General features: G+C 39.4%; 1 protein-coding gene across 3 annotated transcripts in view; it reads right to left on the reverse strand.

The window, feature by feature from the left end:
* Positions 1-15,911, reverse strand: part of DLGAP2 (DLG associated protein 2) — an 824,782-nt gene that overhangs the window by 69,435 nt on the left and 739,436 nt on the right. For all 3 annotated transcript variants that reach the window (XM_073589202.1, XM_073589200.1, XM_073589201.1), the window contains 2 exons: positions 8,041-8,120; positions 6,058-6,473 (listed from right to left, as the gene is read on the reverse strand). In XM_073589202.1, the coding sequence (XP_073445303.1) occupies positions 6,058-6,473; positions 8,041-8,120 (496 nt within the window). The remainder of the gene's footprint in view (positions 1-6,057; positions 6,474-8,040; positions 8,121-15,911) is intronic.

Here is a 15,911-nt window from a genome sequence, read left to right on the forward strand (position 1 = left end):
TTCTAAGGGATGTGTAATTATGTCTCTTAATAGCTTCAGGTACATTTCCAACCACAGGCGTGACAGCAAAATGCATTACTCTATATCAGGTGTTCATTATAATGAGTCACAGCAAGCTTTGCATGTTATGTTACACCAGCACCACTGGCATAGCAAATCCATGAAGATTAGGGTACAGCATAGAAGACATAGAACTATTTATGCAGTTTTGATTTTTCATACTCCTTTTCTATCTATCTCTCTACCCCATATACTGTATATCTATTTATCTATCCAGGCTTGGACTGGCCCACAGGAGGACAGGAGAATCCTTCAGTGGGCTCCTGTGCAAGAGTGGGCCACCACCCTGTTATATGAGCAGTACTTGGCACTATATACTTGAATCATTATGTGCAGACAAAGACAACTACTCAGCTCATTGTATGTAAAATTTTGATTGAGGATATTGTCACGTTTGTATGTAGATGAAAAGTGGAGCCCTGAAGTTGGTTACTGGTGGGCCCTTAGATAGATAGATAGTCGGACTGGAATTCTATCTCTCTAATTATCTGTCTACCTCCCCAGATCATCTATGTAGAAAAAAATGTAAAAAGCAGCACAATTAAATGTAGGGTGCAGAGCCTCACAGGTACATACCAGTCCTTGTATATAGAGCAAAAAAAGTTGAAGCAAGGTCCACACCTAGAACCAAAACGTCGCCATATGGGCTAATAAAATAGCACCTTAAAACTACACTATGGTGTGCTGCTTCAACTTTTTTGATCTATCTCCCTCATATCTATCTCTCTATCTATCTCGCTCATATCTATCTATCTCCCTCATATCTATCTATCTATCTATCTATCTCCCCCATATCATCTATCTATCTATTGAAGACAAGAAATAGAGCAGTACAAAAATACAAAAGAGAGTCCAGGTGCAAAGCTCCCAAAGGCATGTACCAAACTTTTATGATGCAAAAAATCCAAACAGCAGGAACAGCACACTGGTTTTTCAGGGTTAAATGAGAGCTGTTTATTTAGCCCATAAGTGCGAAGTTTCGGTTCAAGTGGTGAAAAAGGTTCGCCACTTGAACTGAAATGTTGCACTTATGGGCTAAATAAACAGCTCTCATTTAACCCTGAAAAACCAGTGTGCTGTTCCTGCTTTTTGGATTTTATCTATCTATCTAAATAAAAAAAAGGGCAGCACTACCAAAATTATAAAATTGGTGCAAAACCTATTCAGCAGTGTCCAAACAACCGAGTTAATAAATCAAGAAAAATAGGCAGCACTCCAAATAAATGTGAAAAAAGTGAATACTTTACTGATCTTCAGGTGGCGACGTTTCAATGGTGACCAGTCTTTATCAAGCTTGGAGTGCTGCCTATTTTTCTTGATCTATCTATTTATCTATCCCCCCATATCTATCTACCTAAAAAAAAAAAAAAAAATCACAATTAAGAGCAGCACAGGAAAAAACAATGCAGGTGCAAAGCCCCCCAGGCATATACCAAACCTAATGTAGAGATTCAAAAAAATGGAGGCAGCACACCATTCAAAGTGAAAAAGTTAAAGTGCTTCTGTTTAATAGCCCATCACGGTGACGTTTTGGCTCACATTGAGCCTTTTTCAAGTCTTTTTATCTACCTATCTATCTCCCCCATATTTAGCTATCTACCTACCTACCTAAATATCAATCTATCCATCTATCTCTCTGCTCCATATCTATCTATCTATTACACGTGAGGAATACAATCTTCTAAGAAGAGTAGGAATGAGAGCCCTTTATAGGCACTGTACACAATCACAATCAGATAGTATCTAAGGCCTCATTCAGATGTCTGTGTTTCACCCTCGTGTTCTATGTTTTTTTTCTCACTATAGTCTATGGGTATGTTCACATCTTATTTTTATTTTTTGAGGGGGGGGGGGGGGGGGGGAGTTTTGCGGACCTATTGTCTGCAAAAAAAGAGATGTTTATTTTCGATCCAACTTGCTGATGAAACTTGTCAGTTCAAATTAATGGGACCATGAAAAAGTAGCTTATAGCACTTGGATGCCTTTATAACGGTTACTAGAAGCTTTGAGAGATTTTTTTTTGCATGCAAGAAAAACATGCCACACTGATGGTAAAAACAGAGAGAGCAACCAAAAATAAATTAAAATTCGACTTGGCACACTTATGAAAAAAAGTCTGCTGGGGGAGAGAAAGATGGGTCTTTGGAATTTTAATAGGAGAACTATTTTCGATGTAGATATAAGTAGCTTTTTCATCTTTGCTTTTACAAAACACATGAATACAAGGCCAAGCTGATTGCTCATCTATATGAGTGAATCATGAGAAATAGCAGACTCCTATATGCACAGCTTTAAAGTCTGCTCATTAACATATCTCATAAGACATTTATTAATTTACTTATTAATAACAGAAATTATGCCCTCAAGTCCATTTTACTATTACACCAAAATTGGCCACTTCATATAGTTACTGTCACGACAGCTGTTGGGCGACTCGAGTCCTGGGGCTCCTTCCCTATCACAAACACTAGTGCGTGCCCTAGCTTGCCCTATTCCTCAAGATACTTCTGAAGTTGAAGATGCCAGGGTCTCCACCTTTGCCTTATCTCCTGAGATAGCCCACCGTCTGTTCTCTTCCCCCACCCAGGGAAGAGGGGCGCTACTGTGCAGCGCTTTACACCAACCTGACAAACAAGGTTTCACAAACAAGGGTAAACTGAAAACATCAGGCATATAAATATTCACTCACATATAAAAGTGGAATGCACCGGGGAGTGGAGGATAGGGAAAATACCAAAGTAGAAGAGGGAAGGGAATTACCACACTTACAAACCACGCAACAGTCACAGAAAGCTCCTCCAAAACTCCTTCTCATATGAGCACATAAGCCATGCAGCAAATGCTAGCTCTGACATGGATTTGAATCAGGACCCAGATTTTAAAGGGGATGGGAGTGGCTATCTGAGGTTAGCTGAGAGCTTAGAGTTTCCAACATGGCAAATTAACCCCTGTTCTGCCAAAAGAAAAAAACACCATTAAAACAAAGGAGAATTGCTTCTTCTCAACGCTCCTCTCTGTTGCGGTAACCCCAGGACAGTTCCATTCAAAAGTCACAAGACACCGAAGTCAGAAATAGACCCTACCATCCAGTTGCCAATAACGTGAAGTGCAGAAGGCAGCTCAAGTAAAAATGGCCAAATAGTAATGTTATAAACTGCATTAGATCTAAAAATGATAAGTAGCAGAAAGCCACCACCTCGTTTTTTCAAGAAGAAATCAAATTCCTGTGGGTAAGTGGACTACTTCAATGCTTGCCTACTCATCACTGGAGAGTAGTAAAATAAGGATGTGTCACCTGGAACAGCCCTGAGCGGTCCTAAAATTTGTAACAATTGTAACAATAACATTTCTTATTATATCAGAAATATTAGTTGATGCTTTTATTTATTATGTTGTTTTATACTTTGAATATGAATCAGTGAATTAAAAACGCGTTAGCAAATTCATCTGACAATGTAAAATAAGTCTTGCAAATGCAAACCAATGTCACATAATGTTATCATCCAAAGACAAATCAGTTTATATGCATCCAGCAAACTAAATTACAGCTCTTCAGAATGTCATGGAACACAGGACATAATGCAGTTTTTATGCCCTCCAGTTTTGTTCATTAACTTTATAGGCTCTGATGAGACATAGCCTGCATTGTCTTTTTGTAGAAGAAACATTGATTTATGTCTTTGTAGCTGTTCACATTGCAAGGATCTGCAAGAATTGAAATGCTACATACAGGACAACCTTTCTAATTAGTTACCAAAACTTTACCCTCTTTATTTGTGGAACCAAATATTAAACACATTTATTAAAAAGATTGTCCGGTCACACCATATTGATGACTTATCCATCAAAGCATCAATATGAGATATAATCTATTATCCTGTAGATTACATGCCAGCAAAGGCAGGGTCTTCTTCCATCTTACTATAAGACATGTACACTCTTCTTCAATATGCTTTGGATTATAAAAAGCATAGTAATGAGAGGTGACTAAGTTACCATATTTTGTGTACATTAGGAAACATAATATGTGCCAACTGTCAGCGGGAAAGATTTATCAAGAGAACAAACAGTGAAATCTATTATACTAAGTGAATAGAAAATAAGCAATATGTACACCACTAGACATAATCCTGTAATTGTGGTATGCAGCACAAACACGAGTTGTTAACACCAACGACAGCTCTTGGACAGATACCACTAAACGCAATTACATATTACTAACTAGGCAATCATTTTGATTTATTTATTAGACCATTCGTTCTTTTGTACGTTTTGAACATTTATTTTTGTATTCATAGAAACGGATGATGAAATTATTAACTACAGTACATTATAAATACATACAGTGGGGAAAATAAGTATTTGATACATTACAGATTTTGCAACTTTTCCCTCCTGCAAAGAATGGAGAGGTCTGTAATTTTTATGGCAGGTAGCTTAAACTGTGAGACAGAATTTTAAAAGAAAAAAAATCAGAAAATCACATTGTATGATGTTTCCATAATTAATTTGCATTTTATTGCATGACATAAGTATTTGATATAATAGAAAAACAGAACTTAACATTTGGTACAGAAACCTTTGTTTGCAATTACAGAGGTCAGACGTTTCCTGTAGTTCTTGACCAAGTTTGCACACCCTGACGCAGGGATTTTGGCCCACTCCTCCATACAGATCTCCAGATCTTTCAGGTTTTGGCGTTGTCACTGGGCAACATTGAATTTCAGTTCCCTCCAAAGATTTTGATTGGGTTGAGGTCTGGTGACTGGCTAGGTCACTCCAGGACCTTGAAATGATTCTTACAGAGCCACTCCTTAGTTGCCCTGGCTGTGTTTTTTGGATCATTGTGATGCTGGAAGATCGAGCCACGACCTTTCTTCAATGCTCTTACTGAGGGAAGGAGGTTTTTGGCCAAAATCTCGAGATATATGACCCCATCCATTCTCCTTTCAATACTGTGAAGCTGTCCTGTCCCCTTTGCAGAAAAGCACCCCAAAGTATGATGTTTCCCTCACCATGCTTCACGGTTGGGACCGTGTTTATGGGGTTGTACTCATCCTTCTTCCTCCAAACAGGCCGAGTGGAGTTGATACCAAAAAGTTCTATTTTGGTCTCATTTGACCACATGACCTTCTCCCATGCCTCCTCTGGATCATCCAGATGGTCATTAGAGAACTTCACATGTGGACATGTGCTGGCGTGAGCAGGAGAACCTTGCATTCTCTGCAGGATTTTAATCCATGATGGCATAGTGTGTTACGGTAATGTTTGAGACTGTGGTCCCAGTTCAATTCAGGTCATTGACAAGGTCCTCCCATGTAGTTCTGGGCTGATTTCTGAATTTTCTCAATATCATCCTTACCCCATGAGGCGAGATCTTGCATGGAGCCCCAGACCAAGGAAGATAGACATTCATCTTGTGTTTCTTCCATTTTTTAATAATTGTGCCAACAGCTGTTGCCTTCTCACCAAGCTGCTTGTCTATTGTCCTGTAACCCATCCCAGCCTTGTGCAGGTCTACATTTGTGCCCATGGTGTACTTAGACTGCTCTTTGATCTTGGCCATGAAGGAGAGATTGGAGTGTGATTAAATGTGTGGACAGGTGTCTCTTATACAGGTAACAAGTTCAAACAGGTGCAATTAATACAGGTAATGAGTGCAGAGTAGAAGGGCTTCTTAAAGAAAAACTAACAGGTGTAGGAGAGCCAGAATTCATGCTGGTAGGTAGGTGATCAAATACTTATTTCATACAAATTAAATTATTAAATTATAAAATTGAATTATTTAAACAATAATATACTGTGATTTTCTGGATTTTATTTTTAGATTCTGTCTCTCACAGTTGAATTGTATGTGCGATAAAAATTACAGACCTCTCCCTTCTTTGTAGGTGGGAAAATTTGCAAAATTGGCAGTGTATCAAATACTTATTTTCCTCACTGTATTTTAAAAATAATAATGAACTAGAAAGTAAAATAAACAGAAATATTTCTTACTTTCTTCAGAAAGGTCATTCTCCTCTGCTTCCCTCTCCATGTCCTTACACCAGTCTTCCATTCTTTTTGTTTCAGAATGAAGCAACTTCATGAACCATGTTCCATCTTGTCGACTGGGTGATATTCTGCCTGAGTCCACAACATTATGAGCAGGCTCTAGCCAAGGATCTGGTGGGGGTAAATTTGACGTGTCCACAGGCGACCTGTAATCTTCCCTGTAACTAAACAAACCCTGAGTCCGTACTGTTCTTACTGCACCATACTGAGTTGGAGTACTTGGTTCAGAATGTCTTTGAAATGAGGATCCAAACTGGAGGCCTTTATCTTCCATTGTGATATGACCTGGAAAACCTTCTAATTCTAAGTCCGCTTGTACAGCTGCTGTTACGCTGTTTGACCTCTTGAAACGTCCTTGGCTACAGATATGGGAAATAAAGAAAGTATGACATTTTAAAATAAGCTATAGATAGTTTGGAGCACAATAGACACGCTTAGGCTCTATTTACATGCCTAGTTGTCATCCAATTGTAACAGGTCCAGTCATTGGCGGACACAAACAGTAAAGGGACCCTGTACAAGAACAATATATGGGCTCTTTGGAACCCAAGAGCTCATCATAATGCACAATTCCACCTGCTTTGGAAGTAGAAATGGGTCCTCTTACCTTTTGGGTCCCAGTGCAGCTGCACAGGTTGCACTAATGATATGTCCGCTCCTGGACTGTCCAGTATATAAAAAAAGAACCTGTTGCAAATGTATCAAAACCCAATGCATACTTTGGTCTTCATTTTGCATGCGTTTTTGTTCTGTTTATAACAGATCTCTTTCTAATAGAGGAGTCTCTGAACACCTTTACAGTATGATTTGATTTCTGTTTTTGTCAACCCCAAATGAATACAAAAACCAAAGTATCTCCTGGACATGTGAACAGAGATTTAGGCTGAATTAACACAATGGATTGTGCAAATAAAATTTAATTAAAGTGCACAAGGCAAGTGGACAATATTTTACAAATCTCCTCCAGACACTGTGCACATTTTCCCTAAGAAAGGATATAAACTCTGCAGAGTTTTATATTTGTAGCATTCTCATTCTGTTTCCGAAATACTATGGATTTTTGCCACTGATTTCACCACATTTAAAGGGCTTTTACGGGCTGAAATGAAAAGTACATCACACTTTTCATTTCAGCCCATAAAAGCCCTTTAAATGTGGTGAAATCAGTGGCAAAATCCATAGTATTTCACTTTTAGTTACTGCAAACTGCCAAATCATGAATGTTCGATTGAGAGATAAAATATGGAGTTCTAAGAAAAGACACTACTCTTGGAAGAAGGGGAGGAAAAAACGTAAGGGCAAAACAAACATTGACGATTGTGGGAATTATGATACTATGATTTACTATTTGTATGCAGTTTTATTTCTTTCGTGTGACAAATAGGCTCTTCGTGTTGTACCATTAAAATTGTATCCGCTCATACATAATGGAATTGATCTGTCTGCTAGGTGGATTCTAGATTTTCCTTCAGATTGGCAATATATGTTTTGGAGATATGTGAAATATATTTTATGTATGCCTTTTACTTACAGTACATAATATAATGCAGACAAATTATATAACTGTATGCCCAAATAAAATAGGTGCTAGTTGTCAAAATAACAGAATCTAATCAAATAACTCAGAAGTGTAACTGCATCTCATGTCTCTGCATTTTTATAGAATAAAAGTGTGGAAAATGGGGCACAAGCTCCAGGTGCCTAGGCTAGTGGTACCCCCTTCAATTCACTGAATAAATTTTATTAACCCTACATGTTGCTGTAAATGGAAACAAAGCATTTTGCATCTGCTGAAGGTGTCACGCTGGGTCGTTTCTTAAGCCTACAGATTCTGAACTGCATTTAACAGTCTATATTTCACTTTGAAGGTAAATTTGTTAAAAGCCTATGGTGAAACCTCTGAATGGCAGATATGGCTGACCTTACCGTTTTTCATCTTCTACCTGCACCCCCACGGAATGATATTCCCTTCCTTTGCTTTCTGTGTCCGAGTCAGCAGCTTCCACCTATATAAAGAAACAAATGGAAATATTCTTATGGAATAAATTACTTGTAGCATATAATAATGACACTGGATCTTATCTATTATGAAGACATGTCAACATAAATTACGACAGAGAAAATATTATCACTTTTTCCAGCACATTATTAATTTAAAGGGGTTGTCCAGTCTTCTGATAAAAGCTGGCAGTCACTCTATGTGACTCAAGATTTCTAAATCCTTACACTGCATTCTCTGCATGATTCTCCAGTATTGCCAGAGTATGAAAGATCTTTGAACATATTATTAAACAGCATATATGTACGTACTTGGATAAGGATGCAGTAATTAACCAGAGCCAGCTTGGGTTTGTAGCAAATAAGTCATCCTAGACTAATCTAATTTTTTTCTATGATGGAATTACTGACTGGGTGGATCAGGGAAATGCGGTATAGTATTTCTCGACTTCAGCAAAGCATTTGATAAAGTATCTCATACTATCCTTATTGAAAAAATGATCAAGTATTGGATTGACAAGGCTATGGTTAGGTGGATTCATAACTGCCACAGTGATATTACTCAAAGAATGGTGATAAATGGTTGCACATCCAATTGGAAGAGTGTTTCAAGTGGAGCACAACTAAGCTCTGTCCTGGCCCCAATGTTGTTAAACATTTTTATAAATAATCTAGATAAAGGAACTGAAGGTAAACTAATCAGATTTGCAGATGATGCAAAGCTAGGAGGGATAGCTAGCTAACACTAGTGAATACAGATAAAAGATTCAGAAGGATATAGATAAGCTTGAACAATGGGCAGTGACTAATAGAATGGTATTTAACAGGGAGAAATGCATTATTCTACATTTAGGCAAGAAAAATGAAAATAACATCTACAGAATGGGAGGAATAGAACTAAGCAACATCATGTGTGAAAAAGACTTGGTTATACTAATTAGAGATGGGCAAACCTGAACAGTAAAGTTCGGGTTCCGTACTGAGCACCTACTGTTTGGGCACGGACCCCGAACATTGACATCACCAGGAAATCCATGTTACTGTTTGGGTTTGGCACCCCAAACACTGGGTGTTTCTCGTGCTGTCATGCAGATCTGTCAACACCAGAAGCTCTGCTCAGCGGTAAGATTATTATCACCGGTCAGAGCGCTGTGGCTCCCATGCTGTCAGATGACAGCATGAGCCCGCAGCTGTGATCGGATGTAAAAAGTTTATCTCTGGTCACTGGCATCAGCTGATGGGACTAAAACTCAAATCAGCCTATGCCTGCTGATGCTTATAACAGCGAGAGCTTTATGAGTTTGATGTCACTGGACAATACAAAGGTGACATCAAACCCAAAAATATAAACCCCACTTGCCACTGCCACAGGGCAAGTAGGAAGAGTTGGGAAAAGCACCAGAGTTGGTGCATCTAATCATCTAATAGATGTACCTTTTCTGGGGTCGCTGCGGGCTGCTATTTTTAGGCTGGGGGGCACTATCCATGGCTCTTTTCCAGGCTGAGAATACCAGCCCCCACCTGTCTGCGTTGGCTAGGCTGGTTGTCAAAAATAGGGGGACCCCACCCCATTTTTTTATTATATATTTAAATAAATAGAAAAAAATGGCATGGGGATCCCTCTATTCTTGATAACCAGCCATGCTAAAGCTGACAGATGAGTATTGCAGCCCGCAGCAGTCAGTTTTGCCTGGCTGGTTGTCAAAAATACAGGGGAACCCACGTTTTTTTCTTTAAATTACTTATTTATAGCACAGGCACCAGCTGATGAATACTCCTATCAGCAGCTGCCTGCTCTTGCTGTTATTAGCGGCAGCAGGTGTAGGCTGATCAGAGGCAAACTTTTTACCTCCGGTCACAGCTGCAGGCGGCTCATGCTGTCATCTGACAGCATGGGAGCCATGGCTCTCTGACTGGCGGTAACGATCTTACCGCCAATCAGAGTTAGTGTTTGCTGGCTGTCATGCACATGACAGCATCACAAACACTGGATGTTCGGGCCCCCCAATCAAGTGAATGATGTTCTGGTTTGGGTACTGTTCTGGTACCCGAACCAAACTTTTTTTTAACTGTTCGGCCAGACTCACAGGAGCTCAACATCCAAGGTTTCGGCCATCACTAATACATGACAGACTGCAAAATGAGTCAACAGTATAATGGAGCAGCCAAAAAAGAAAACACAGTTCTAGGATGTATTAAGGGAAGCATAGAGTCTAGATCACGTAAAGGAATTATCCCCTTCTACTCCTCCTTGGTCAGGCCTCATCTAGAATACTGTGTCCAGTTCCAGGCACTACATTTTAAAAATATACATTGAAAAACTTAAGCAAGTTCAGAGAACAGCTACCAAGATGGTGAGTGGAGTGCAAAGTATGTCCTACAAGGAATAGTAAAGGATCTGGGAATGTTTAGCTTGCAAAAAAGAAGGCAAATAGGAGACTTAATAGCTGTCTACAAATATCTGAAAGGATGTCATAGTGTAGAAAAATCATCTTTTTTCTCTTTTGCAGATGGAAACACAAGAAGCAATGGAATGAAACTGAAAGGGAGAATATACAGATTAGATATTAAAAAACAATTTTTGACCGTGAGGGTAATCAATGAGTGGAACAAGCTGCCACAAGAGGTCTGAGATGGTTTAGTGAATCCTGCACTGAGTAGGGGGTTGGACATGATGACCCAGGAGGTCCCTGGAGCTCCACCCACGGCTGTTAACTAGTTACATCCTGCTGTCAATCTCTGACAGTGGAATTTAACACATGCCAGCCAGAAGCAGGTCACAAATCCCACCCATCGGCACCCTTGACACGTGATCGCTAATTGGTTGTCATGACAGCCACTGGGGTCTGCAGAAGACCCCGTGCCTGTAATTCCAATACTCCTTTAAATGCCGGCTCTTGGCTGGCATTCATAGGAGATTGTAATTTTTGATATATATAACAGTGCTGAAGGATAATCGCAGCTTCAAGTCTCCTAAGGGGACTGTCATGATACCAGTGCTGGGTGACCGGCACTTCTGGGGTTAATGTTCTGATCTCAATGCAGACTCTCACCTGCACACCTGGGACCTATTATGGTGGCCTCTCATTGGTTCTGGGGAGGCTTCTTATAGCCTCAGGAAGCTCCCATCCCCCGTCAGTTATACTTTCGCCCTTGGCATTGTGTGGTGACCCCTGAGTGTGTTAGTGCTGTGTTCTGGTTACTTGATTCTCTGTGTATGACTCGGTCTGCTGTCTGGATATCACTTTGGATTCTGCCTGGTACTTCCTATGTCTGTTTGGTTTTGATCTCTGCTTGGCCCTGATTATCCGTTCTGTCTCCTCCCTGGTACTGTACTGATATCTTGTGTATGACCTTTGGCTTTGTCTGACCTCCCGTCTGTTTATCCCTCCTGTACCTCGCTGGTCTGTACTGTGCATAACCTCTGCTTTGCCTGACTCTGAGTTCTCTAGCTTCTCTGAAAGCAGGACGCTAAGCCCTGCCCCCTTGCAGTCACAAGACTGTTCACATGACCATAGGTCCTATGCCGGCTTGCTGAACTTCAGCATCCAAAGGTCCCGTGCATCGGTACTTTCTGGCTGTACCTGACCCCGGTACCCCTACATTGCGGGTGAGTCACTGCTCAGCGGAGGCTGCACGCCGGCGCTGACAGGATCCTGACACTCAGGACACGCGCACTGGCTCAGTGAGCAAGTACAGTGCGGTGTTCTTGACAGGGACTATTGAAGTAAGTAAAAAGTGAGAAAAAAGTTTTTAAAACTATGAAATTTTTTTTCAAAAACACAAGTTGTATTTTCAAGGGGGCAAATATTTTTCATGTTTTTAATAACTTTTTCTCACACACAGAATTGATTAACAGAATGAATAAGCAGGTAAGTGCCACATAGAAGAAACATACCAGACTGCTTGTGACCCAGGAATAGGATCAGCGCTGTGAACATGGAATTCACCTTTAGTTACAGTTAGATGGGGTTAATCTATTCCGTGTGTAGCATTTGTCTTGCCCTTGATCTATCTACTTTCACAGTGGATACTACTCATAGAAAATACTACGTCCAACACGTTGATCATTTTCCTATAATTCACGTGCAGTCTGGTCCATTTTATATGACATCTTGCTTTTTGAATTTGTGCATGGTGTTCATGTTATGATTTAAATTTTATTTGCTCCATTTCCCTCTAGATATTTATCATTACATTTCTTAGGAGTATAATATATTGATGAGATTTATCTCTGCATTAAAGGGAATCTGTCACCCCTTTTTTGAGATATCATAATGATATCATTCAATTGTGTGTCACATAAGGATTCTCTTAGTACTTTTGCTTCCCCCTGACCCCGCACCTTTCATGCATAAATACCTTTTTTATATCGGTTCAGATGTATGTAAACTGCCACGGTCCGGTCCGCTGGGCGGGGCTTATTCACCTGCACCCCCCCTCCCTGTCTTGCTCTACGCATTTCTTCTTGTGTAGAGCAAGGCAGGGAGGGGTTCTTGGATACCCGCTGTTTACATTGGAAACCAGCTTGCTCGCTGGAGGGGCTATCTTTGTGACAGCTTACCAGCGATCAGCCTAACGATGTCCCAGCGATCTCATCCATGTCGGATCGTTGGTGGGATCGTTGGGACATAGTTATGTGTAACGGGGCCTTTAGCTTACAAATACTGACATGAAATACTGACCAAATACTAAACGTGTGAATGTGGCCCAACACTTAGTGGAGTATTTTTCAAATGATAAGACCTACAATTTCCAACAGGAATTTTACCCAAAATGTATATGACAAATACATGTTGTATCGATACTTTTTGGAAATTGTAGGTCTTATCATTTGATTAATTATTTATTATGTGGTGCCATCTACTGGACAATTGATATATTTTAATTTGCATTTTTCAATAAATTCTACAGTATTTTATCAAAACTCTGCTGATACATTTTCTTTTTGGATGTCTGTTTTCCTTGATGAAAGGTCCTGCTGTATTCTGCATTGAAAAAGACAATCATAAATTATGTAAAGCCGTGAATAAATTATAAAAGCATATCTTTATTACTTGTATCAAATATAAAAAAAAGTTATAAATAAGAGGTGTAGTTTAAAATTTATTTATGGTTATACTTCATCTGTGAATACCGTATATCTGATTTACATGTAAACCAGTACAATAACTGTCTTGCCTGGACACTTTTTTTTTTTACTGATTCTGCTTTTCTTGGTGAATAGACATTCACCATTTACTGTGGGAAATGTTGATTGTTTTGTTCAAGAATAAATGTGGATTCTTGCTCATGGAAAAAGATAAGACATTCCCTGAAAATAAGCCCTAGAGCATCTTTTAGAGCAAAAAATACAGTCATATGTAAAAGTTTGGGCACCCCTATTAATGTTACCCTTTTTTCTTTATAACAATTTTGGTTTTTGCAACAGCTATTTCAGTTTCATATATCTAATAACTGATGGACTCAGTTATATTTCAGGATTCAAATGAGGTTTATTGTACTAACAGAAAATGTGCAATCTGCATTGTAACAAAATTTGACCGGTGCAAAAGTATGGGCACCTCAACATAAAAGTAACATTAATATTTCGTAGATCCTCCTTTTGCAAAAATAACAGCCTCTAGTCGCTTCCTGTAGCTATTAATGAGTTCCTGGATCCTGGATGAAGGTATTTGTGACCATTCCTGTTTACAAAACAATTCCAGTTCAGTTAAGTTTGATGGTCGCCGAGCATGGACAGCCCGCTTCAAATCATCCCACAGATGTTCAATGATATTCAGGTCTGGGGACTGGGATGGCCATTCCAGAACATTGTAATTGTTCCTCTGCATGAATGCCTGAGTAGATTTGGAGCGGTGTTTTGGATCATTGTCTTGCTGAAATATCCATCCCCTGCGTAACTTCAACTTAGTCACTGATTCTTGCACATTATTGTCAAGAATCTGCTGATACTGAGTTGAATCCATGCGACCCTCAACTTTAACAAGATTCCCGGTGCCGGCATTGGCCACACAGCCTCAAAATCATGTTGGAACCTCCACCAAATTTTACTGTGGGTAGCAAGTGTTTTTCTTGGAATGCTGTGTTTTTTAGCCTCCATGCATAACGCCTTTTTGTATGACCAAACAACTCAATCTTTGTTTCATCAGTCCACAGGACCTTCTTCCAAAATGTAACTGGCTTGTCCAAATGTGCTTTTGCATACCTCAGGCGACTCTGTTTGTGGCGTGCTTGCAGAAACGGCTTCTTTCGCATCACTCTCCCATACAGCTTCTCCTTGTGCAAAGTGCGCTGTATTGTTGACCGATGCACAGTGACACCATCTGCAGCAAGATGATGCTGCAGGTCTGTGGAGGTGGTCTGTGGATTGTCCTTGACTGTTCTCACCATTCTTCTTCTCTGCCTTTCTGATACTTTTCTTGGCCTGCCACTTCTGGGCTTAACAAGAACTGTACCTGTGTTCTTCCATTTCCTTACTATGTTCCTCACAGTGGAAACTGACAGGTTAAATCTCTGAGACAACTTTTTGTATCCTTCCCCTGAAAAGCTATGTTGAATAATCTTTGTTTTCAGATCATTTGAGAGTTGTTTTGAGGAGCCCATGATGCCACTCTTCATAGGAGAATCAAATAGGAGAACTACTTGCAAGTGGCCACCTTAATTAACTTTTCTCATGATTTGATACACCTGGCTATGAAGTTCAAAGCTCAATGAGGTTACAAAACCAATTTAGTGCTTCAGGAAGTCAGTAAAAAGTAGTTAGGAGTGTTCAAATCAAGAAAATGATAAGGGTGCCCATACTTTTGCACCGGTCAAATTTTGTTTAAATGCAGATTGCACATTTTCTATTAGTACAATAAACCTCATTTGAATCCAGAAATATAACTGAGTCCATCAGTTATTAGATATATGAAACTGAAATAGCTGTTGCAAAAACCAAAATTGTTATAAAGAAAAAAAGGTTAACATTAACAGGGGTGCCCAAACTTTTACATATGACTGTAGGTGACAGATTCCCTTTAACAGCTCTGGTCAATATAATTTTTAAAGAATTGTGCATTTGAGCTCGGGAAACGTCTCTGTACTGGCCAAAATATGGTGTTACAAGCTGGGATGATGTTCCTGAAGAAGCTGGGGAACTTATTTTGTACCATTGTGCATTTGAACAGCAGGTTGATATTGACACCAGCATTACTTGAGTGTTCTTTTTAGGACGACGCACCTAACTATTTCTAGAAAACTACCGCAGAAGAGCAGATACTACATCCACTGACACTGAGGCCATTACACTGTTTGCTTTAGTATACATGCAATTTGTATTCTTAAATTTCTCAAGTTTTAGAGACTTTTTGATAGATGATTTCCAAAAGAACAACACAATTATTGTGCTTATTTTAATTCTGGTTTCTATTTTTGTTCATTAGGTTGGCGAGGAAAGTATAAATCATTAGCATCCTCTTTTTTGTCAGTTTGCCTCGGCACATCGATATCTACAAAATAACCAAGCTTACTTATGTAAATTGTAATACACATCAAGGCTCAGCTATTATCATATATACTATAATAATTTATCATTACAGCAGCTCTACTTATAGCTAGAAAATTAAAGCAAATAAAATCACTCATCATAATCAAATGGGTCATTTAAAGGGACTTTAAAAACACAAATATTGTTCTGCCCTCTGATATAGGGCAGTCTGTCTTGTGTTATGTGCTCTGAATAAAGCAATATGTTTATTTTCTGCTGGGATAATTATAGCACCATCTAGTGGTGGCTGAATTTATAGCAGTGTTTT

This window comes from Dendrobates tinctorius, unplaced genomic scaffold (genome assembly GCF_039654945.1).
Source record: "Dendrobates tinctorius isolate UK_male_01 unplaced genomic scaffold, ASM3965494v1 ptg000107l, whole genome shotgun sequence".
NCBI classification, from domain to species: Eukaryota; Metazoa; Chordata; class Amphibia; order Anura; family Dendrobatidae; genus Dendrobates; species Dendrobates tinctorius.